This window comes from Leucoraja erinacea, chromosome 38 (assembly GCF_028641065.1).
Source record: "Leucoraja erinacea ecotype New England chromosome 38, Leri_hhj_1, whole genome shotgun sequence".
NCBI lineage: Eukaryota > Metazoa > Chordata > Chondrichthyes > Rajiformes > Rajidae > Leucoraja > Leucoraja erinaceus.
The window spans coordinates 10,109,537-10,134,135 of NC_073414.1; the positions used below are offsets into that span (position 1 = coordinate 10,109,537).

The following is a 24,599-nucleotide window of genomic DNA, read 5'->3' on the forward strand; positions in this document are numbered from 1 at the left end:
CCGATTTAGCACATTGTTTGCAAGGACTCCTTCAGAAGGGAGAGCACGACTTTTTAGTTTAGCGATACAGAGCAGGAACAGGACCTTTGGCCCAGCGATCCCTGCACACTAACACTATCCTTTTTACAATTACAAAGCCAATTAACCTACAATCCTGCACTCTTTGGAGAACTCCACCCTGAGAACCAGATGATACAGAGACTGTAATCTTTCCCTGACTTGTGTTGGTTGGGACTGAAGATAGACACAAAGTGCTGGAGTAACTCAGCGGGTCAGGCAGCATCTCTGGAGAGAAGGAATGGGTGACGTTTGGGGTCAAGATCTTCTTCAGACTGAGGTTGGGGTTGCCCTTGGTCTGTGGGGTCTGGATTGAACCTGGGACTCTGGCGCCAGTTGTACAGAGCCCTAGTGAGACCATACCTGGAGTATTGGGTGCAGTTTTGGTTTCCAAATTTGAGGAAGGACATTCTTGCTATTGAGGGAGTGCAGCGTAGGTTTACAAGGTTAATTCCCGGGATGGCGGGACTGTCATATGCTGAGAGAATGGAGCGGCTGGGCTTGTATACTCTGGAATTTAGAAGGATGAGAGGATATCTTATTGAAACATATAAGATTATTAAGGGTTTGGACACGCTAGAGGCAGGAAACATGTTCCCAATGTTGGGGGAGTCCAGAACCAGGGGCCACAGTTTAAGAATAAGGGGTAAGCCATTTAGAACGGAGTTGAGGAAATACATTTTCACACAGAGAGTTATGAGCCTGTGGAATTCTCTGCCTGTGGAGGCCAATTCTCTGGATGCTTTCAAGAGTTAGATAGGGCTCTTAAAGGTAGCGGAGTCAGGGGATATGGGGAGAAGGCAGGAATGAGGTATTGCTTCTTCTCCTTTTTGTGTGGCGTGCACAGCCTGAAGTTGTTGGACAACTTGTTCTATTTGATCTTCCGTTTGTGCATGTCGAGTTGATTGCATTAGTTGAAACAGGGCGGACCAGGTGAAGGTTGCAATCTTCCACCCCGAACGGGGTACTGATTGTGGATGATCAGCCATGATCACATAGACAATAGTTGCAGGAGTAGGCCAATTAACCTACTGATCATATGAATGGCGATGCTGGCTCGAAGGGCCGAATGGCCTACTGTCTATTGCCGTGAGCCAGCAACTCTACTGCTGCCCGTGGTCCTATGCCTGCCCCCTAGGGGCTGGGAGGACTCACCGTCAGCAGATGCACCAGGTCCTTGTTGGCCTCGAAGGGCGGAGTGCAGTCTTGTATGCGGGTCAGCTCGGAGATGCGGCTGTACAGCTGCTGCAACTTGCTCAGGTTGATCTTAGTGGCCTCCACGTAGTCCGGCAGTGCCTCGTTCAGCGACACCAGGTCCTTCAGGTGAACGCCCAGGATGGGGATCTTGAAGCCCGTGCACTCGCTGAAGACCCGGCGGTAGTTGCTATAGTTACTGCAGGAGGACAGCAGCTCCGTCATCTCATTCAAGGCCTGGTGGGGCAAGGAACAGTGTCACAGACTCGTACAGTCACAGTGATATAGCGTGGAAACAGGCCCTTCGGCCCAACGTCCCTTCTACACTAGTCCCGCGTTTGGCCCAATATCCTTCCAAACCAGAGGTTCACCTGCATCTCCTCCAACCTCATCTATTGCATCCGCTGCTCTAGATGTCAGCAGATCTATATCGGTGAGACCAAGCGGAGGCTGGGCGATCGTTTCGTCAAACACCTCCGCTCGGTCCGCAATAACCATCCTGACATCCCGGTGGCTCAGCACTTCAACTCCCCCTCCCACTCCATATCCGACCTCTCTGTCCTGGGTCTCCTCCATGGCCAGACCGAGCAACACCGGAAATTGGAGGAACAGCATCTCATATTCCGCTTGGGGAGTCTGCATCCTGTGGGGCATGAACATTGAATTCTCCCAATTTTGTTAGTCCTTGCTGTCTCCTCCCATCCCCCCAGCCTTCGGGCTCCTCCACCTTTTTCCTTTCTTCTCCCCGCCCCCCCACCCCCCATCAGTCTGAAGAAGGGTTTCGGCCCGAAACGTTGCCTATTTCCTTCGCTCCATAGATGCTGCTGCACCCGCTGAGTTTCTCCAGCACTTTTGTGTCCCTCCAAACTTTCTTTATTTTAGACTTTAAATTATTATCGAGTCCACATCACAAGATTAGATATCGTTCAGCCAGAGATGAACACATTTCTTGGCATCTTGCAGCTGGGCTTGTACACTCTGGAGTTTAGAAGGATGAGAGGCAATCTTAATGAAACATAAAAGATTGTTAAGGTTTCGGACACGCTAGAGGCAGGAAACATGTTCCCGATGTTGGGGGATTCCAGAACCAGGGGCCATAGTTTAAGAATAAGGGGTAAGCCATTTGGAAAGGAGACGAGGAAACACTTTTACTCACAGAGAGTGGAGAGTCTGGAATTCTCTGGCTGAGGCGGTTCTCTGGATACTTTCAAGAGAGAGCTAGATAGGGCTCTTAAAGATAGCGGAGTCAGGGGATATGGGGAGAAGGCAGGAACGGAGTACTGATTGTGGATGATCAGCCATGATCACATCGAAGGGCTGAATGGCCTACTCCTGCACCTATTGTCTATTGCCTTCATTGTCGGCAGAGAGATCGCCAGTTGGTTTTTCCAGTTGAGGGCATTTCAGCAGATGCTCCATTGTTTGTGGTTCAATAGCACATTCTCAGGTGACATTGTTATATCCCCACTTGCTTACACCTTAGTTCTCAATCGATTGAGGCATTTCCATCTGGCCAGAGTTTAGAATACAGCTTGGACACAGGCCCTTCGGCCCAACTTTCCCACACTGACCCAACATGCCCCATCTAAGAGTCATAGCGAACCATACAGTCTTACAGCATGGAAACAGACCCTTCGGCCCAACCTTTCCATTCTGATCAACATGTCCCATCTAAGAGTCATGGAGGATCATAGAATGATACAGCATGGAAATAGGCCCTTTGGCCCAACCTGCCCACACCAACCAATGTCCCATCTACACTAGTCCCACCTGCCTGCGTTTGGCAAATATCGCTCTAGGATTTAGAGATACAGCACAGCAACAGGCCCTTCAGCCCACCGAGTCTGTACCGACCAGTGATCACCCCGTATACTAGCACTTGCCAACACACTAGGGGCCAATTTACAATCTTTGCCGAAGCCCGCACGTCTTTTGAGTGTGGGAGGAAACCAGAGCACCCGGAGTAAACCCACGTGTTCACAGGAAAACCCCGGGGAGAACGTGCAAACTCCGTACAGTTAGCACCCTGCAGTCAGGATTGAAGCCGGGTCTCTGGCGCTGTGAGGCAGCAACTCTACCGCTGCGCCACCGTGCCGCACCATGGTGATGTTTTGGGTCCATCTTCGCCAGCATCTGCAGTTCCTTCCCACAAATCCTATCCATTCCCACTCTGCTGGGCAGCCTGCGATCTCCATGCTGGGGGGCATTCAGCTGGCCAAGGCAAACACGAGCGGGTTGTGCCAAACTGCAGTATGTGCGTGTGTGTGTGTGTGTGTGTGTGTGTGTGTGTGTGTGTGTGTGTGTGTGTGTGTGTGTGTGTGTGTTGTGTGCGTGCGTGTGTGTGTGTGTGTGTGCGTGTGTGTGTGTGTGTGTGTGTATGTGTGTGTGTATGTGTGTGTGTGTGTGTGTGTGTGTGTGTGTGTGTGTGTGTGTGTGTGTGTGTGTGTGTGTGTGTGTGTGTGTGTGTGTGTGTGTGTGTGTGTGTGTGTGTGTGTGTGTGTGTGTGTGTGTGTGTGTGTGTGTGTATGTGTGTGTGTGTGTGTGGGTGTGCGTGCGCGTGCGTGTGTGCGTGTGTGTGCGTGTGCGTGTGTGTGCGTGTGCGTGTTGGGTTAAAGCTGCCCTCAATCTATCAGCCATCTTCCATTCCCTGAACTACCTTGGTGGGTCGGCATGGTGGCGCAGCGGTAGAGTTGCTGACTCGCAGCACTGGAGACCCGAGTGTGATCCCGTCTACGGGTGCTGTCTGTGTGGAGTTTGTACGTTCTCCCTGTGGATTTTCTCTGAGATTTTCGGTTTCCTCCCACAATCCAACAACGTACAGGTTTGCAGGTTAATTGGCTTGGTATGAATGTAACATTGTCCCCAGTGTGTGTTAAATAGTGTTAATGTGATCATTGGTCGGCGCAGACTCGGTGGGCCGAAGGGCCTTATTCCGCGCTGTATCTCTAAACCAAACTAAAGCAGTTCTCTCTCTGTGGAGTCTCCTGGTTAGTGAGAGATGGACACAGGTCCCAGGTGATCCCCTGGGGTAAAGTTTCGTTTCTGCGGCCCCCCACCCCCATGGACAACATCTACCCCCTTCACTGCCGGAAACCGCCCCTCTGTGCCCACAGGCAAAATAATGACTGGCTGACGTCACCAGCGTGCCCGGGCACCATCTCTGCCTCAGTCACCAGTTGCTCTATTGTCCGGTGGCAGAGGGTGTGTTTTACACGGAGCGGAGAGTCTAGCAGGATCAACCTACACCAACAGGTGCCCGATACAGGATGCACCAGTCACAAAAGGATGTGTGGTCCAACCCAAATTAGTACAGGTGGCACAGGTAACAGGGAGAAGGCAAGAGAATGGGGTTAGGAGGGAGAGATAGATCAGCCATGATTAAATGGCAGAGTAGCCTTGATGGGCTGAATGGCCTAATTCTACTCCTATTGCTTATGACCTTAAACAACAAGGAACAGGCTGTACATGATAGTCACATCACTGTGTGTGTAAAAGCCCCTGTCCCACTTAGGAAACCTGAACGGAAACCTCTGGAGACTTTGCGCCCCACCCAAGGTTTCCGTGCGGTTCCTGGAGGTTGCAGGTGGTTGCCGGAGGTTGCAGGTAGTGGAAGCAGGTAGGGAGACTGACAAAAACCTCCGGGAACTGCACGGAAACCTTGGGTGGGGCACAAAGTCTCCAGAGGTTTCCGTTCAGGTTTCCTAAGTGGGACAGAGGCATAAGGATATGTACAGTAAAGACTCTGAAAGATAGCGGAGTCAGGGGATATGGGGAGAAGGCAGGAACGGGGTACTGATTGGGGATGATCAGCCATGATCACATTGAATGGCGGTGCTGTCTCGAAGGGCTGAATGGCCTACTCCTGCACCTATTGTCTACTGTCTACGTATGTGGATGTATGTGTAGGGAGTACTTTTCTGTGTATTCTGGTGTGTGTATATACAAATATCTTTATATACAGTATGTGTGTATATACATACACTGTATGTACAACAGGAGGATTAGCACCTCATATTTCACATGGGCAGGTTACAACGCTGATTTCTCTAACTTCAATAACCCTTTGCTTCCCACCACTTTCCCTCCCTCCCCCACCCTCGTCCTCTTGCTAATTTCACCGTTTGCATTCCTTCATTATCACCTCAACCCCAGCCAACAATGGACCATTGTGGGCTCCACCTTTCCTTGGTCGTCGGTGCTGGCTCAGATTTTCTCTGTACCTTTTCATACCTCTAGTTTCCCCCTGCCCCAACTCTCAGTCTGAAGATTTCTCGACCCAAAACGTCACCCATTCCTTTACTCCAGTGGAGTTGCCTGACCCGGGATCAGAGAAACATAGAAACATAGAAACATAGAGATTAGGTGCAGGAGTAGGCCATTCGGCCCTTCGAGCCTGCACCGCCATTCAATATGATCATGGCTGATCATCCAACTCAGTATCCCCTACCTGCCTTCTCTCCATACCCCCTGATCCCCTTAGCCACAAGGGCCACATCTAACTCCCTCTTAAATATAGCCAATGAACTGGCCTCGACTACCCTCTGCGCAGAGAGTTCCAGAGATTCACCACTCTCTGTGTGAAAAAAGTTCTTTCTCATCTCGGTTTTAAAGGATTTCCCCCTTATCCTTAAGCTGTGACCCCTTGTCCTGGACTTCCCCCAACATCGGGAACAATCTTCCTGCATCTAGCCTGTCCAACCCCTTAAGAATTTTGTAAGTTTCTATAAGATCCCCCCTCAATCTCCTAAATTCTAGAAAGTATAAACCAAGTCTATCCAGTCTTTCTTCATAAGACAGTCCTGACATCCCAGGAATCAGTCTGGTGAACCTTCTCAGCACTCCCTCTATGGCAATAATGTCCTTCCTCAGATTTGGAGACCAAAACTGTACGCAATACTCCAGGTGTGGTCTCACCAAGACCCTGTACAACTGCAGTAGAACCTCCCTGCTCCTAGACTCAAATCCTTTTGCTATGAAAGCTAACATACCATTCGCTTTCTTCACTGCCTGCTGCACCTGCATGATCGATCCCGCCTACGGGTGCTGTCTGTATGGAGTTTGTACGTTCTCACTGTGACCTGCATGGGCTTTCTCTGAGATCCTCCCACACTCCAAAGACGTGCAGGTTTGTAGGTTAATTGGCTTGGTATAAAATGTAAAAATTGTCCCTCATACAATAGTGTTAGTGTGCGGGGATCGCAAGTCGGTGTGGACTTGGTGGGCCGAAGGGCCTGTTTCCACGCTGTATCTCTAAAGCTCAAACTAAAAATCTATACACACACACACACATATATATAGAGAGATATATACATATATATACAAAAAGCTGGAGTAACTCAGCGGGACAGGCAGCATCTCTGGAGAGAAGGAATGGGTGATGTTTCGAAGCGAGACCCATCTTCAGAGTAGTTAGGGATAATAGAAACGAGAGATATAGATGGTGATGTAGAGAGATAAAGAACAATAAATGAAAGGTAGGCAAAAAAGGTAACGATGATAAAGGAAACAGGCCATTGTTAGCTGTTTGTTGGGTGAGAACGAGAAGCTGGTGCGACTTGGGTGGGGGAGGGGTAGAGAGAGGGAATACCGGGGCTACCTGAAGTGAGAGAAATCAATATTCATACCACTGAGCACAAGCGAAATATAAGGTGCTGTTAGCCCCGACATCCCCTCACTCTCTATCCCTCTCTAGTCCTCTCCTACTCCTTCCGGCATAGATAGAGTAGACAGTCAGAACCTTTTGCCCAGTGTGGGAATCGTCAAAGACTAGGGGGCAAAGCTTTAAGGTGAGAGGGGCCAACTTTAAGGCAGATGTGTGGGGCAAGTTTTTTTCACATAGAGATTCACGGGTGCCTGGAACGTGGTGGAGGCAGATACGATGGTGGTGTTCATGAGCTTACTAGATACGCACGTGCCTATCTAGGGATCACGTGCGAGCAGATAAAAGTCGTTTACATTGGCATCATGTTCGGCACAGACATTGCGGGCTGAAGGGCCTGCTTCTGTGCTGTACTGTTCGATGTCCGAGGTTTAAACCTCAAGGGATTCTCTTGAAACCAAATGCCTGTACTGTACCTGATATAAACTTCCTCTCATTTCTGAACTATTCCCTTTGTGAACTAATGTTCTCGAATCTAAGACAGACACAAATGTGCTGGAGTAAAGGGCCTGCCCCACTGTACGAGGCAATTCAAGAGTTCTCCCGAGTTTCCCCTGATTCGAACTTGGAGAATTACGGTAATAGCTGCTCGTAGGTACTCGGGGCTCTCGTGGACATTTTTCAACATGTTGAAAATCTTCACGAGCTTACCGCGTTTCCCGAGTACCTGCCGTTAGCGTTACGGGCCGCTAAGAGAATTCCTGAGCTCCGACGTACCCGCTACGTACATTCTACGTACTTACCACGAGTTTGATTTTTTTTTAAACTCGAGAGAGCTCTTGAATTACCTTGTACAGTGGGAGAGGCCCTTAACTCAATGGGTCAGGCAGCATCTCTGGAGAAAAAGGTTGAGTGACATTTTAGGTTGGGACCCTTCTTCTGAAGAAGGCGTTTCCTCCAGAGATGCTGCCTGACGCGCTGAGTTACTCCAGCACTTTGTGTCTATCTTCGGTATAAACCAGCATCTGCAGTTCCTTTCTACACACTTCCCTAATCTAACGTTGTTAGCTCCTATCCTCGGCAGGACATTTTGTCTCTAAGTGCACCTCACCTTTAAACATCTCCATTCATCACAGATGTTGTCCTTAGTTTTTAGGTTAGTTTCGAGATACAGTGCAGATACAGGCCCTTCGGCCCACCGAGTCCATGCTGACCACAAACTCTGCACACTAACGCTATCCTACACACACTGGGGTCAATTTACACTTACACCAAGCCAATTAACCTACAAACCTGCACGTCTTTGGAGTGTGGGAAGAAACCGCAGATCTCGGAGAAAACCCACGCAGGGCACGGGGAGAACGTACAAACTCCGTACAGACAGCGCCCGTAGTCGGGATTGAACCCGCGTCTCTGGCAGCAACTCTAGAGTCACCGTGCCGCCCACCAGTATCTGCGGCCATTTTGGGCTATAAATCCCCAGACACCTTGTTGCCCCAAGGCCTGGCTGAACGAGAGGTGGCTTTGAGCCAAATAACCAGTCATAGAGAATGATACAGCGTGGAAACAGGCCCTTCAGCCCAATTTACCCAAACTATACGAGTCCCATCTATACGAGTCCCACCTGCCCACGTTTGGTCCATATCCCTCCAAACCTGTCTTGTCCAACTGTTTCTTAAACGTTAGGATAGTCCCTGTCCCAGAGTCCCAAGGAGCAAATATACAGACCTTAGAGACGTCTTGCGATAGGTGGGAGCTGGTTTCTTTGAGACGTGAAATGGCGCTGTGACAAAGGCCTCCGATGACCGCCATTAGTGTGTTGAAGTTCTGGAGCAGGCGAAGTTTCTGTGAGGGAACAGAAGCACGTGGTACTTTACCTCTTAGCCACCACTGCCCAAGCACTAGGTCCATGTCAGCTCCCATTGACCCTGTCAACCCCATTGCCCCTCTTACATCCCTGTAGCTTAACCCCTCTCCCATGACCATGAAAACTCCCAATAAGTCACAACACATTTCATAAGTTATACGAGCAGAATTATGGGCCTGTCCCACTTACGCAACTTTTTCGGCAACTGCCGGCATCCGTCATAGGTCGTTGCAGGTCGCCAAAAATGTTCGCGTAAGTTGGACAAGCCCATTAGGCCATTCAGCCCATCAAGTCCTCTCTGCCATTCAATCATGGCTGATCTATCTTTCCCTTCTCCTGCCTTCTCCCCGTAACCCCTGACAACCTTACTAATCAAGAATCTACCAATCACTTCCTTCAAAATATCCATTGACTTGGCCTCAGCGTATAAAAATATCCATTGACTAAACTTTTTCTCGACTTTAACTGGACCTGTGCAGGAAGGAACTGAAGGTTTGCACTAAAGATGGACAGAAAGTGCTGGAGTAACTCAGCGGGTCAGGCAGCATCTGCAGAGAGAAGGAATGGGTGACGTTTCGGATCGAGATCCTTCTTCAGACTTTATCTTGCACTAGATGTTATTCACATTTTTCCCTTTATCCTGTATCTGTACACTGTGGACGGCTCGATTGTAATCATGTATTGTCTTTCCTCTGACTGGTTAGCACGCAACAAAAGCTTTTTACTGTACCTCGGTACACGTGACAATAAACTTGACTAAACTAAACAGTCTTCGGGATGTGGGAGGAAACTCTCCTGGAGAAAGCCCACGCAGGTCACGGGGAGAATGTACAAAATCCGTACAGGCAGCACCCGTAGTCGGGGTCGAACCCGGGTCTCTGGCGCTGTGAGGCAGCAACTCTACCGCTGCGCCACCGTGATGCACCAAATAAAACTGATTATAGTTACACTTGGGAGCGTCCACAAAAATATATATTTTTTTCTAAATAAAAAATAACCAATTTTACAGAAAGTCAAAAAACTCCTCAAAACTGAAAAGAAAATTAGTGACTGATGGTAAGCTGAGAGGTGACCTTGCAGTCGGCATGGTAACCATCTACCTTCAGTCACGGACCAAAACTAGGCCACAAACGATTGAAACTGGGCCTTCAGGGGGGCAAAATATCGTTTTAAAAACCTTGTGGACAATTCCGGCAAAAGTTACTGAACAAATTTACCACACGGCAGTGTAACTGTTTGGTTTGGAGATACAGTGCGTAAATAGGCCCTTTGGCCCACCGAGTCCGCGCCGACCAGCGACCCCGCATATTAACACTATCCTACACACACTAGGGACCAATTTACGTTTTATATGTTTATTACGTTTTATACTAAGCCAATTAACCTGCACGTCTTTGGAGTGTGGGAGGAAACCGATGATCTCGGAGAAAACCCACGTAAGTCAATGGAAGAACGTACAAACTCCGTACAGGCAGCGCCCATAGTCAGGATTGAACTCGAGTCTCTGGCGCTGTGAGGCAGCAACTCTACCGTTGTGCCACCGTGCTGCCCTGCTGTGCAACCTTTAGCAGGCAAGGGACACTGTACAAACATTCAATGAATTCACAGATTTCATTGTGAGGCCTTTTACTTCATGTTTTAATTATGTTATCATATTGAATGGTGGTGCAGGCTCGAAGGGCCGAATGGCCTACTCCTGCACCTATTTTCTATGTTTCTATGTGTCTGTGTGAAAAAAAGCTCAGAAGCCATTCAGATCACGGACAATTAAGACTTTCCAATTCCGTGAACTAATGAATAAATTGTTCCAGTGAGAAGACTCTGCAGGGGGAAGAAAACTGCTCTGGGAAATTGGGATTGCAAATCTGTGCTTCAGTTCAGTTTCAGTCTAGTTTATTGTCACCTAGTGTACCGAGGTACAGTGAAAAGCTTTTTGTTGCGTGCTAACCAGTCAGCGGAAAGACAATACATGATTACAATCGAGCCGTCCACATTGTACAGATACATGATAGGGGGAATAACGTTTAGTGCAAGGTAAAGCCAGCAAAGTCCGATCAAAGATAGTCCGAGGGTCACCAATGAGGTAGGTAGTAGTTCAGCACTGCTCTCTGGTTGTGGTAGGATGATTTAGTTGCCTGATAATAACTGGGAAGAAACTGTCCCTGAATCTGGAGGTAGACAAAAATATTGGAGAAACTCAGCGGGTGAGGCAGCATCTATGGAGCGAAGGAATAGGTGCGTTTTCGCACTTCCGTAGTGCCCGATGGCCAGAGAGGAGAAGAGGGAGTGGCCGTGGTGCGCTATTGGATCAATAGATTCAGGAATGAGAAGGAGTAATGGGGCCACAAAATGCTGGAGTAACTCAGTGGGAACAGGCAGCATCTATGGAGCGAAAGAATGGGCGACGTTTCGGGTCGAGAACCTTCCTCAGACTGAGAGCGATGGGGATCCAGTCTGATCAGCCAGGGGAAGCCCATCACCCATCCATGTTCTCCCGGGAGGCTGTCCGACCGGCTGAGTTACTCCAGCACCTTGCCTCTTTTTTGTAAATCAGCATCTGCAGTTCCTCGTGTCTGCACAGATGGGGATGTTGTGAATCGTTAATTTAATCAAACACTTTGGAGAGTGGAGGTGATTATTTTTGATGAGGTAGCAGGGGAGACTCTGGTGCTGTTATTCCAGTGGGGACGGTTGCCTGGCAACCAACATGTTGTGCGACTGACTTCCTCTGGGACACCAACTCCCGCCTGTTCCTGAGCAGACAACATAAGGTCATAAGGTCATGTGATAGGAGCAGAATTAGGCCATTCGGCCCATCAAGTCTACTCCGCCATTCAACCAGGGCTGATCTATCTTTCCCTCTCAAACCCATTCTCCTGCCTTCTCCCCATAACCCCTGACACCCGTACTGATCAAGAATCTATCTATCTCTGCCTTAAATATATCCACTGACTTGGCCTCCACAACCTTCAGTGGCAAAGAATTCCAAAGATTCACCACCCTCTGACTAAATAAATTTCTCCTCATCTCCTTCCTGAATAAATGTACTTCAATTTTGAGGCTGTGACTCTCCCTCTCCCACTAATGGGAACATCCTCTCCACATCCACTCTATCCAGGCCTTTCACTATTCGGAAAGTTTCAATGAGGGTCCCCCCTCATTCTTCTAAACTCCAGCGAGTGCAGGCCCAGTGCCGACAAACGCTCATCATAGGTTAACCCACTCATTCCTGGGATCATTCTCGTAAACCTCCTCTGGACCCTCTCCAGAGCCAGCACATCCTTCCTCAGATACAGGGCCCATAATTGAGCACAATATTCCAAATGCAGCCTGACCAGGGCCTTGTGAAGCCTCAGCATTACATCCCTGTGGAACGTGTGCAGATGCCAACCCAGTGGTATGAATATTGAAGAAGTGCCTCGACCCGAAATGTCGCCAATTCCTTCTCTCCATAGATGCTGCCACACCCACTGAGTTCCTCCAGCACTTTGTGTCTACCTTCGGTATGAATATTGACATTTCTAACTTCAAGTAATCCCTGCATCCCCTCTCTCTCCATCCCTCCCCCAACCTAGTCATCGTACTAGTTTCCACTGTCAGTATCCACTCATTATCGCCTTCCCCACAGCCAACAATGGACCATTGTGGGCTCTACCTTTCCTTGATCATCGTTGAACCTTTCATTCCTTTGTTCCATGTACCTCTTCACATCTTTAATTCCGCTCTCCCCTGACTCTTCGTCTGAAGAAGGGTCTCCACCCGAAACCTCACCTGTTCCTATTAGTTTAGATTAATGTAATTTAGAGGTACAGTGCGGAAGCAGGCCCTTCGGCCCACCGAGTACGTGCCGACCAGCGACCCTCACACACTAACACCAGCCTACACACACTGGGGACAATTTGCATTAGTACCAAAGCCAATTAACCTGCACGTCTTTGGAGTGTGGGAGAAAACCGGAGATCTCAGAGAAAACCCACGCAGGTCACGGGGAGAACGTGCAAACTCCGTACAGACAGCACCCGTAGTTGGGATTTAACCCGGGCCTCTGGCGCTGTGAGGCAGCAGCTCTACCGCTGCGCCACCATGCCTTTTATCAGTCATGTAGTCATTCAGCACAGAATCAGACCATTCGGCCCAACTTGTCCACGCTGACCAAGATGCCCCATCTACGCTAGTCCCGCCTGATGAGTTTGGCCCACATCCCTCTCCATTTTGTCCGAGGTGTAGCCTGACCCGCTGAGTTGCTCCAGCACTTTGCTTTGTCGATCTCTGATGTACCTGTGCCACGTGGATGAACTTGGTGAAGACTTCTGCTCGTTGGACGGGGGTGGGCCTGGTGAGGATCATCAGCTGGACCCACTGCGAGATGCCGTTGACCAGCGAGACTGCCCGCTCCAGCGCCGGGTTCTCCCGCAAGCAGCCGCTGAGTGTGTAGCTCCTGTAGTCCAGGTACTGCAACAGAGCACAGGTAGTTACAAGATGCCCTGGAAATGTAGCTCCTGTAATCAATAGACAATAGACAATAGGTGCAGGAGTAGGCCATTCGGCCCTTCGAGCCAGCTGATCATCCCCAATCAGTACCCCGTTCCTGCCTTGATTAGTACTAATTGTTGATTAGTACGGGTGTCAGGGGTTATGGGGAGAAGGCAGGAGAATTGGGTTAGGAGGGAGAGATAGATCAGCCATGATTGAATGGCAGAGTAGACTTGATGGGCCGAATGGCCTAATTTTGCCCATATCACTTATGACCTTATGAGGCTTTGGAGTGGGTGGAGAGGGGGTTTGAAAGGGGGTTTACCAGAATGTTGCCTGATTTCCAGGGAGAGGTTGGATAGACTTGGATTGTTTTCTCTGGAATGTTGCAGGTTGAGAGGGAGAGCTGATATTAAATGATGAGAGGCATAGATAGGGTAGACAGTCAGAACCTTTCCACCAGGGTGGAAAAGTCAATGACTAGAAGGCGTGGCTTTAGGGTGAGAGGGGCAAAGTTTAAAGGAGATGTGTGGGGCAGGTTTTTTTACACAGAGGGTGGTGGGTGCCTGGAACGAGCTGCCAGGGGTGGGGGTGGAGGCAGATACGATAATGGTCTTTAAGAGGCTTTTAGACAGGCACATGGATATGCAGGGAATGGTGGGATACGGATCACATGCAGGCAGAGAGTAGTTTAACTCGTCATCATGGCTAGCAGGGACATTGTGGGCCGAAGGGCCTGTTCCTGTGCTGTACTGTTCTATGGCTGACAATGCTCCCACCAACAATAGGATGGGTCCGTTGAGGACCAACCGCACAGGTGGCGCAGCGGTAGAGTTGCTGCTTCACAGCGCCAGAGACCCGGGTTCCATCCCGACTATGGGTGCTGTTTGTGCGGAGTTTGCACGTTCTCCCCGTGACCACGTGGGTTTTCTCCGGGTGCTCCGGTTTCCACCCACACTCCAAAGACGTGCTGGTTTGTAGGTTAATTGGCTTTGGTAAAGATTGTAAATTGTTCCTAGTGTGTGTAGGACTAGTGCTAGTGTACGGGGATCGCTGGTAGGCATGAGTTCGGTGGGCCGATGGGCCTGTGTCTGCATTGTAAATCTCACAGGGAGAACGTACAAACTCCACACCAACAGCACTCATAGTCAGATGGAACCCGGGTCTCTGGTGCTGTGAGGTAGCAACATACCACTGCGCCACCATGCTGACCTTTTGAATATTGATTTCTCTAACTTCAACTAACCATTCTATCCCCCCCCTTCTCCATCCCTCCCTCATCCAAGTTGTTGTCAAAGCTTCAAAGTCATCTTGTTTGTAGACATCTTCATTGTCTGTAACTCATTTTCACCTAGCCCACAGCAAACAATGGCCTGCTTCCTCTATCACTGTTACTCTTTTGTATATCTTTCATTCATTTGTTCTATATCTCTTGACATCACCGACTATATCTCTTGTTACCCTTTCCCCTGACTCTCAGTGCGAAGAAGGGTCTCGACCCGAAACGTCGCCCATTCCTTCTCTCCAGAGATGCTGCCTGTCCCGCTGAGTTACCCCAGCATTTTGTGTCTTCTACAGGTGCACAGTAGAGAGCATGCTGACCGGTTGCATCGTGGCTTGGTTCGGCAACTTGAGCGCCCAGGAGCGGGAAAGACTGCAGAAAGTTATAAACATTGCCCAGTCCATCATCGGCTCTGACCTCCCCACCATCGAAGGGATCTATCGCAGTCACTGCCTCAAAAAGGCTGGCAGCATCATCAAGGACCCACATCATCCTGACCACTCACTCATCTCCCCGCTACCTTCAGGTAGAAGGTACAGGAGCCTGAAATCTGCAACATCCAGGTTCAGGAATAGCTGCTTCCCCACGGCCATCAAACTCAACTCAAACACAACTCTGAACATTAATAGCCTATTGCACTTTATCTGATTATTTATGTGTGTGTATATATATTCAATGGTATATGGACACACTGATCTGTTCTGTATTCATGCCTACTATATTCTGTTGTGCTGAAGCAAAGCAAGAATTTCATTGTCCTATCTGGAACACATGACAATAAACTCTCTTGAATCTTGAATCTACCTTCGGTTAAAGCCCAGCATCTGCAGTTCCTTGCTAAACTAATCTGATGACTGATTGATGTTTTGTCAACTGCTGGTCAGTTTTGATGGTTGCAGTGTGCTGGAACAGTGATTAACTAAGTAGAAGAGGTTGTGAAGGAACGTGAATCTTACCGAGAGACGGCAGAAGCATTTGAACTCCAGGTAGGTGAGGTGCTCGGCCAGCTCCGTGGGATCCAGGTGATCGAACAGCAGAGAGACCTTGCGTTTCTTGTTGCTGTTGGGCGTCCCGTGTAGAGTGTACTTGCGTGTCCACTCCTGCATGTGACTGCCAAAGTATCGGGGGGGGAGGGGAGGGGGAGAGAGAACGTCAGGGCAAGAGATCCCGGTCACGTCAAGAGTAGACAACAGACAATAGACAATAGGTGCAGGAGTAGGCCATTCGGCCCTTCGAGCCAGCACCGCCATTCAATGTGATCATGGCTGATCACCCACAATCAGTACCCCGTTCCTGCCTTCTCCCCATATCCCCTGACTCCGCTATTTATTAAGAGCCCTATCTAGCTCTCTCTTGAAAGTATCCAGAGAACCCGTCTCCACCGCCCTCTGAGGCAGAGAATTCCACAGACTCACCACTCTCTGTGAGAAAATGTGTTTCCTCGTCTCCGTTCTAAATGGCTTACTCCTTATTATTAAACTGTGGTCCCTGTTTCTGGACTCCCCCAACATCGGGAACATGTTTTCTGCCTCTAGCGTGTCCAAGCCCTTAACAATCATATATGTTTCAATAAGATTCCCTCTCATCCTTCTAAACTCCAGAGTGTACAAGCCCAGCTGCTCCATTCTCTCAGCATATGACAGCATCTCTCAGCAGTATTCAAGAGAGGAAACGATCGGGTAGAGGCTCAGAAGATAGACACAAAGCGCTGGAGCGTCTCAGCGGGACAGGCAGCATCTCTGGGGAGAAGGAATGGATGGGTGACGTTGCAGACCGAGACCCTTCTTCAGTCTGAAGTCGGGCCCCTGCCCGAGATGTCGCCCATTCCTTCTCTCCAGAGATGCAGCCTGTCCCGCTGAGTTACTCCAGTCTACCTTCGTTTGAAACCAGCGTCTGCAGTTCCTTCCTATCCGGGTTGACAGACGCACAGAGTCTCTTGCCCGGAGTCGGGGAATCCGACCACGGAACAATGACATTAATTCCCACAACATGACAGGCCTGTAAACACAACGCTCATACTAAACTGAAGGAAAACGAGTGATTGAGTCATACAGCACGGAAACAGGCCCTTCGGCCCAACTCGTCCATGCTGATCAAGATGCCCCATCTAAATCAGTCCCATTTGCCCGCGACCGGCCCATATATCCCTCTAAACCTCCCTACCCATGTATCTGTCCAGTTGCCTTGTACATGTGTTGTTGTACCTGCCTCAACTACCTGCTCTGGCAGCTTGGTCCATACATCATAGAAACATAGAAACTAGGTGCAAGAGGAGGCCCTTCGAGCCAGCACCGCCATTCATTGTGATCATGCTTGATCATCCCCTCTCAATAACACGTGCCTGCCTTCTCTCCATATCCCTTGACTCCACTAGCCCCTAGAGCTCTATCTAACTCTCTTAAATCCATCCAATGACTTGGCCTCCACTACCCTCTGTGGCAGGGAATTCCACAAATTCACAACTCTCTGGGTGAAATTTTTTTTCTCACCTCAGTCTTAAATGACCTCCCCTTTATTCTAAGACTGTGGCCCCTGGTTTTGGACTCGCCCAACATTGGGAACATTTTTCCTGCATCTAGCTTGTACAGTCCTTTTATAATTTTATATGTTTCTATAAGATCCCCCTCATCCTTCTAAACTCCAGTGAATACAAGCCTCGTCTTTTCAACCTTTCCTCATATGACAGTCCCGCCATCCCAGGGATCAATCTCGTGAACCTACGCTGCACTGCCTCAATCACAAGGATGTCCTTCCTCAAATTAGGAGATCAAAACTGTACAGATGTGGTCTCACCAGAGCCCTATACAACTGCAGAAGAACCTCTTTACTCCTATACTGAAATCCTCTTGTTATGAAGGCCAACATTCCATTAGCTTTCTTCATTGCCTGCTGTACCTGCACGCCAACTTTCAGTGACCGGTGTACAAGGACACCCAGGTCTCGCTGCAACTCCTCCTTACCTAACCTAACCTAATCTGGCCCCCCCATATCTCACTGACCTCCTCTCCCCCTACCAATCCTCACGGTCCCTCAGATCCACATCAGCCGGTCTCCTCTCCATCCACGTCCAACCTCCGCAGTTTTGTGGACAGAGCCTTCTCCAGGGCAGCTCCCAGGCTCTGGAACTCCCTCCCCCAACTGATCCGCAATTCCGTGTCCCTCACCATCGTCCAGTCCCGCCTCAAGACCCATCTCTTCACCTCTGCCTATCCTTAGCCCCACGTCCCCCTCCCTTTTCATCTGTGCATGAATTGCCTCATATTGTGTTTTGAATTGAATTCTGTCTTTACTTTGTGTACTAGTCATGTCTCTACTATTTATTTCATTCCACTTACATGTTTTTCCTCTACCTGCTAAATTTTTGTAAGGTGTCCTTGAGACTCTTGAAAGGCGCCCATAAATAAAATGTATTATTATTATTATTAACCTAACCTCCACCACACTCTGTGTGAAAGAATTGCCCAGCAGGTTCATATTAAATTTTATATATATCATATTGAAGATGGGCGGCACGGTGGCGCAGCGGTAGAGTTGCTGCCTCACAGCGCCAGAGAGCCGGGTTCGATGCTGAATATGGGTGCTGTCTGAATGGAGGTTTGCACTGTGCAGGACCTCTCTATGTGTCATTCTGTGCCAGACCTTAACCTGGCCCAAACTGCAGTGAACAAGCCATCACCTCCAGCGGTGAAGCCCCCTCTACCACCCCGTCGCTCCGGGTTGCCACACGACAACCAGCCCCTTGCGCCAGGTACCCGCCCAACGTCAGGGCACCCATACCACTGTGTCAGGCACTCACCTCACCTCATGGCCACACAGCGCCCACCCCCCGCTCCGGGCTCCCACTCACCCTGTACCCGGGCTCCCACTCCACCGTGTCATCACCCACCCCATCACATGACACCCTCCCCCAGGTGCCAGTCCCCCCTCTCCGGTGCCAGTCCCCCCTCTCCGGTGCCAGTCGCTGCTCTCACATGTTGGAGGTGTCGATGAGGCTGCAGTGTGCCTCCTCGCCCTCGCTCCGCACCACCTCCCACAGCTGTGACATCACCGCCTCCAGCTCCGAGTCCACTGTGAACACCACCGGGTAGAGGGAGATCCAGTACCTGCGACACACACACACACACAGCGTGAGACATCCCCTCCCTCACTGGCACGCAGCACGGTGACACATCCCCTCCCCGTCCACCCTGGGCACCCCCACCCTGGGCACCCCCACCACACAATGCCGTCAGGTCCCCTCCCCTCACACACACAGTGGCACCACGTCCCATCCAAGTGACCGGTGACCAGTGTCCAGTTCCTTGTATAAAGTGCCTATTGACCAATGACCAATGACCAACACCCAATGACCAATACCCAATGACCAATACCCAATGACCAATACCCAATGACCAATGACCAATAAATGACCAATACCCAATGACCAATACCCAATGACCAATACCCAATGACCAATACCCAATGACCAATACCCAATGACCAATACCCAATGACCAATACCCAATGACCAATACCCAATGACCAATACCCAATGACCAATGACCAATGACCAATGACCAATACCCAATGACCAATGACCAATGACCAATACCCAATGACCAATGACCAATGACCAATACCCAATGACCAATAAATGACCAATGACCAATGACCAATGACCAATACCCAATGACCAATACCCAATGACCAATGACCCAATGACCAATGACCCAATGACCAATGACCAATGACCAATGACCAATGACCAATGACCAATACCCAATGACCAATGACCCAATGACCAATGACCAATACCCAATGACCAATGACCAATACCCAATGACCAATGACCAATACCCAATGACCCCAATACCCAATACCCAATGACCAATACCCAATGACCAATGACCAATACCCAATGCCTATTGCCCAATGCCTGCCTCCCCCCGCCAGCTGTCGACCATCTCCACTCATCCTCTCCCCAATTTGTTGCCTCCCCAGATGTGTGTGCGGATCCCGTTCCCGGTGTTCCTGGTTCCCGGGATTTTCACCGCAGTGGGCAGTGGGCAGGAGGTGCAGCCCCACCACCCCTGGGTCCAGCTCACCCACAGAGTCCCCCTGCCCAGAGGGTGAGGGTGGGGGTGGGGGTGGGGGGGGGTTGGGCCAGCGAGAGGTCAGGCCAGCGTCTCTGGGACCAACACAGCCCCATCTCTCCCCCCCGCCCCACCCTCTGTCCCCACGCACGGTGGGCCTACCTCACCAGGTGGCAGATCCTCACACGATCTTGGCATGGCTTCTCCCCTGAAGCATCTCGATAGGTGGACGCAGGTCAAGGATAATAGCGGGCATACCTGAAGAAGGGTCTCGGCTCGAAACATTGCCTATTTCCTTCGCTCCGTAAATGCTGCCGCACCCGCTGAGTTTCTCCAGCACTTTCGTCTACCAAGGATAATAGTGGGGTGGCCATTCGGCCCATCACTTGTCTACTGGCCCCGCCAGGGCTGGCTGCCTCCCTCCTCCCTTCCTCCCTCTCCAAACCCTCGGGTGGACGGAACCGAGAGATGTGATGTTTAAAAAATGACCCAAAACTCACTTTGATTATGGGTTAAGACTTGGATTATTTTTTATGAAGAAAACCACAATAAACTAAACTAAAGTAAAGTAAACTAAACTAAAAAGTGGCATGGTAGCGCAGCGTTAGAGTTGCTGCCTCTCAGTGCCAGAGACCTAGGTACGATCCTGACTACGGGTGCTGTCTGTACAGAGTTTGTACTTTCTCCCCGTGACCCGTGTGGGTTTTCTCTGGGATGTCTGGTTTCCTCCCACACTCCAAAGACGTACAGGTTTGTAGGTTAATTGGCTTGGTGTGTGTGTAAATTGTCCCTAGTGTGTAGAATAGTGTTAGTGAGCGGGGATCATTGGTCGGCGTGGACTGGGTGGGCCAAAGGGCTTGTTTCTCTAAAACTATAAAACTAAAAGAAAGATTTGCAGATGCTGGAATCTTGAGGAGAACACAAAGTGCTGGAGTAATTCAGCGGGTCAGGCAGCATCTCTGGAGGACATGGATAGAAGACGTTTCAGGTCGGGATCCATCTTCAGGCTGAGGAAGTGGCCTGACCTGAAACGTCTCTTATCCATGTTCTCCAGAGATGCTGCCTGCCCCGCTGTGTTACTCCAGTACGTTATGTATGAATAAAAGGGCAGGTGGGATAGATGTAGGATTCTCTCTTCTCTCTGCCCCCTTTTTGATGTGACGTTCTGTTCAAACCAGAGAGGAAAGTTCAAAGTATAGAACATGCCAAGGAAAAGGTTTAACGTATTTTTAAGCAAACTTTAACTCTAGTCTCTTGCCCAGAGTAGGGGAATCGAGAACCAGAGGACATAGGTTTAAGGTGAGGAGGGAAAGATTGAATTAGTTTCGATTATTGTCACGTGTATTGAGGTACAGTGCAAAGCTTCTGTTGCGTGCTAACCAGTCAGCGGAAAGACAATACATGATTCCAATCGAGCCGTCCACAGTGTACAGATACATGATGAGGGAATAATGTTTAGTGCAAGGTAAAGCCAGCAAAGTCCAATCAAGGATAGTCCGAGGGTCACCAATGAGGTAGATAGTAGTTCAGGACTGCTCTCTGGTTGTGGTAGGATGGTTCATTGGATAATAATGAAGTTACCTGAGGGGGAACATTTTGACGCAAAGACTGGGGTGTGAATGGGATGAGCTGCCTGGGGGAGATATTTGAGTGAGACACTAAAGCTGATTCGAGGTCACGGAGTGGTGGATAAGAATATCTGCTTCCTGCTGAGGTGGAACTTTAAAAGTCCCCGCGCACACACACAGTTTTTTTAATTTATTGTCACACGTACCAAGGTACAGTGAAATGGTTGAAAGTGTTTTTAAGCAGACTTTAATTCTACACCCTGGTTTGAACAGGAATGTTACTTATAGTCATAGTCACAGAGTGATACAGTGTGAACTTGCCCACACCAGCCAACATGCCCCAGCTACACTAGTCCCACCTGCCTGCATTTGGCCCATATCCTTCCAAACCTGTCCTACTCATGTACCTGTCTAACTGGTTCTTAAACGCTGCAATAGTCCCTGCCACAACTACCACCTCTGGCAGCTCGTTCCATGTACCTAACACTATTTGCGTGAAGAAGTTACCCCTCGAATTCGTATTCAATCTTTTCCCCTTCACCTTGAACCTATGTCCTCTGGTTCTCAAGACCTGCTGTGCTAGGCTGGGTTGTTGTGTGTGCGTGGGGACTTTTAAAGTCCCACCTCAGCAGGAAGTAGATATTCTTATTTACCTGCTCCGTGACCTCAAGGCTGCTGTGCAAGGCCTCACTTCTCTGAATTCAGCCCTTCAAAGGAGAAAGGTACCAAATGGGGAAGTCTCTCAGCATGAGGAAAACCCCTCTCTGGTACCGACTACTGTGGCCTTGTTCACAATGACTGGGTCTAGCAGCCAAACGCACACACGCACACACATACATACACACGCACGCACACATGCACACACACGCGCACACGCACGCATACTCACACACACGTGCGCACATGCGCATGCGCACACACGCACACACACACACGCAAACACACGCACACGAACGCACATGCATAGGCACACACACACGCATAGGCACACACACACAAATGCACACACATACGACACACCCACGCACGCATTCACACATGCACCTGCGCATACATACACAAACACGCACACACATGCACGCACACACAAACAGACATGCACACACAGGCACACACACACAAATGCACACATACGACTCATGCACGCACACATACACATACAAACACGCACCCGTGCACACATACACATGCACACACAAACACACAGACACATGCACACACACACACACACACACACACACTTATGCATACACGCTCACACACATGCACACACACACAAACGCACGTGTGTACGCACACACACGTGTACACAAATACACACAGGCGTACACACACATGCCATAAGAGGAATGATTGGAAAGACTGGGCTTGTATTCACTGGAATTTAGAAGGATGAGGGGATATCTTACAGAAACGTATAAAATTATAAAAGGACTGGACAAGCTAGATGCAGAAAAAATGTTCCCAATGTTGGGCGAATCCAGAACCAGGGGCCACAGTCTTAGAATAAAGGGGAGGTCATTTAAAACTGAGGTGAGAAAAAACGTTTTCACCCAGAGAGTTGTGGATTTGTGGAATTCTCTGCGGGAGGCCAATTTAATGGATGGATTTAAAAGAGAGTTAGATAGAGCTCTAGGGGCTAGCGGAATCAAGGGACATGGGGAGAAGGCAGGTACGGGGTACTGATTGTGGATGATCAGCCATGATCACAATGAATGGCGGTGCTGGCTCGAAGGGCCACATGGCCTCCTCCTGCACCTATTTTCTATGTTTCTATGCATTCACACACACTAGCTCACACAGACAGACACACGCACTATATGTATGTATATATATATATATATATACTTTGCATTTCAAGGTGATTGGCATAATTCAACTTACAAGCAGAATTATGCCATTCAGTAACAGCTACACTAGTCCCACCTGCCTGCGTTTGGCCCATATCCCTCTGAACCTATCCTATCCATGTACAGTTCCTGTCTAAATGTCTCTTAAACGTTTAGTACCATACTAGTCGCTGTTCCAGCTTTGCCGATCTCAATGAACACAGAGATGCCAGAGATAAGTGCAGGTGTCAGGGGTAATGGGGAGAAGGCAGGAGAATGGGGTTAGGAGGGAGAGATAGATCACCCATGGCTGAATGGCAGAGTAGATCTTGTTCTGGTCCTATCACTTATGAACTTACGCAATACATTTAAAAAAGTTGTTAATCACCGCCACTCGATATAAATTGTTCTTGCCAACTTTTTAACAATTAAACTGCTTTCCGGACATCTCAGTCTGACCTCGACAAGGCCAGCAGCATCATCAAGGACCAGTCACACCCCGGCCACTCCCTCTTCTCCCCTCTTCCATCGGGCAAGAGGTACAGAAGTGTGAAAACGCACACCTCCAGATTCAGGGACAGTTTCTTCCCAGCTGTTATCAGGCAACTGAACCATCCGACCACAACCAGAGAGCAGTGCTGAACTACTATCTACCTCATTGGTGACCCTCGGACTATCTTTGATCGGACTTTACTGACTTTACCTTGCGCTAAATGTTATTCCCTTATCATGTATCTGTACACTGTGGATGGCTCGATTGTAATCATGTATTGTCTTTCCACTGACTGGTTAGCACGCAACAAAAGCTTTTCACTGTACCTTGGTACACGTGACAATAAACTAAACTGTAAAGTGATTTGTCGGGTGAGGTGGGAGGTCCATTGGAAGAGATAGACACAAAATGCTGGAGTAACTCAGCAGGTCAGGCAGCATCTCTGGAGAACATGGGTGGGTGACCATATGGCACCAATCTTTTTTTTCTCCACAGATGCTGCCTGACCCACTTTGTGTTTATCTCTTCAACCAGCAAGTGCAGTCTGGTTGTTATGGAGATGACAGCTCAACAAAGATGGAGATACATTGATCTGTTTCCACTAGTGGGAGAGTCTAGGACTAGAGGTCACAGCCTTAGAATTAAAGGACGTTCTTTTAGGAAGGAGATGAGGAGAAATGTCTTTAGTCAGAGGGTGGTGAATCTGTGGAATTCTTTGCAACAGAAGGCTGTGGAGACCAAGTCAGTGGATATGTTTAAGACAGAGATAGATAGATTCTTGATTAGTACGCGTGTCAGGGGTTATGAGGAGAAGGCAGGAGAATGGAGTTAGGAGGGAGAGATAGATCAGCCATGATTGCATGGCGGATAGCTGAATGGCCTATTTCTACTCCTATCACATGTCATGATTCACAAGTTATAGGAGTAGAATTAGGCCATTCGGCCCATCGAGTCTACTCCGCCATTCAATCCTGGCTCAAACATTTGGGTGTAGATTTGACTGAACACTACAGCAAAAACAATCCAAATTTGTCCACCCTCTCCGTGTAGCTAAAGGGGCCTGTCCCACTTTCACGACCTAATTCACGACCTCTGCCGAGTTTGTCCTCGACTCATACTCGCAGCATGGTCGTCACGAGGTCGTAGGTAGGTCGTAGCAGGCCGT

The 24,599-nt window shown here is 49.3% G+C and overlaps 1 protein-coding gene across 1 annotated transcript in view; it reads right to left on the minus strand.

The window, feature by feature from the left end:
* rasgrp4 (RAS guanyl releasing protein 4) overlaps window positions 1-24,599 on the minus strand; it is a 127,953-nt gene that overhangs the window by 22,992 nt on the left and 80,362 nt on the right. Inside the window, exons 4-9 of the mRNA XM_055663824.1 lie at window positions 19,707-19,769; window positions 18,444-18,575; window positions 15,429-15,582; window positions 12,996-13,169; window positions 8,579-8,695; window positions 1,213-1,488 (exon numbers count right to left, since the gene is read on the minus strand). Coding sequence (XP_055519799.1) covers window positions 1,213-1,488; window positions 8,579-8,695; window positions 12,996-13,169; window positions 15,429-15,582; window positions 18,444-18,575; window positions 19,707-19,769 — 916 coding nt within the window. The remainder of the gene's footprint in view (window positions 1-1,212; window positions 1,489-8,578; window positions 8,696-12,995; window positions 13,170-15,428; window positions 15,583-18,443; window positions 18,576-19,706; window positions 19,770-24,599) is intronic.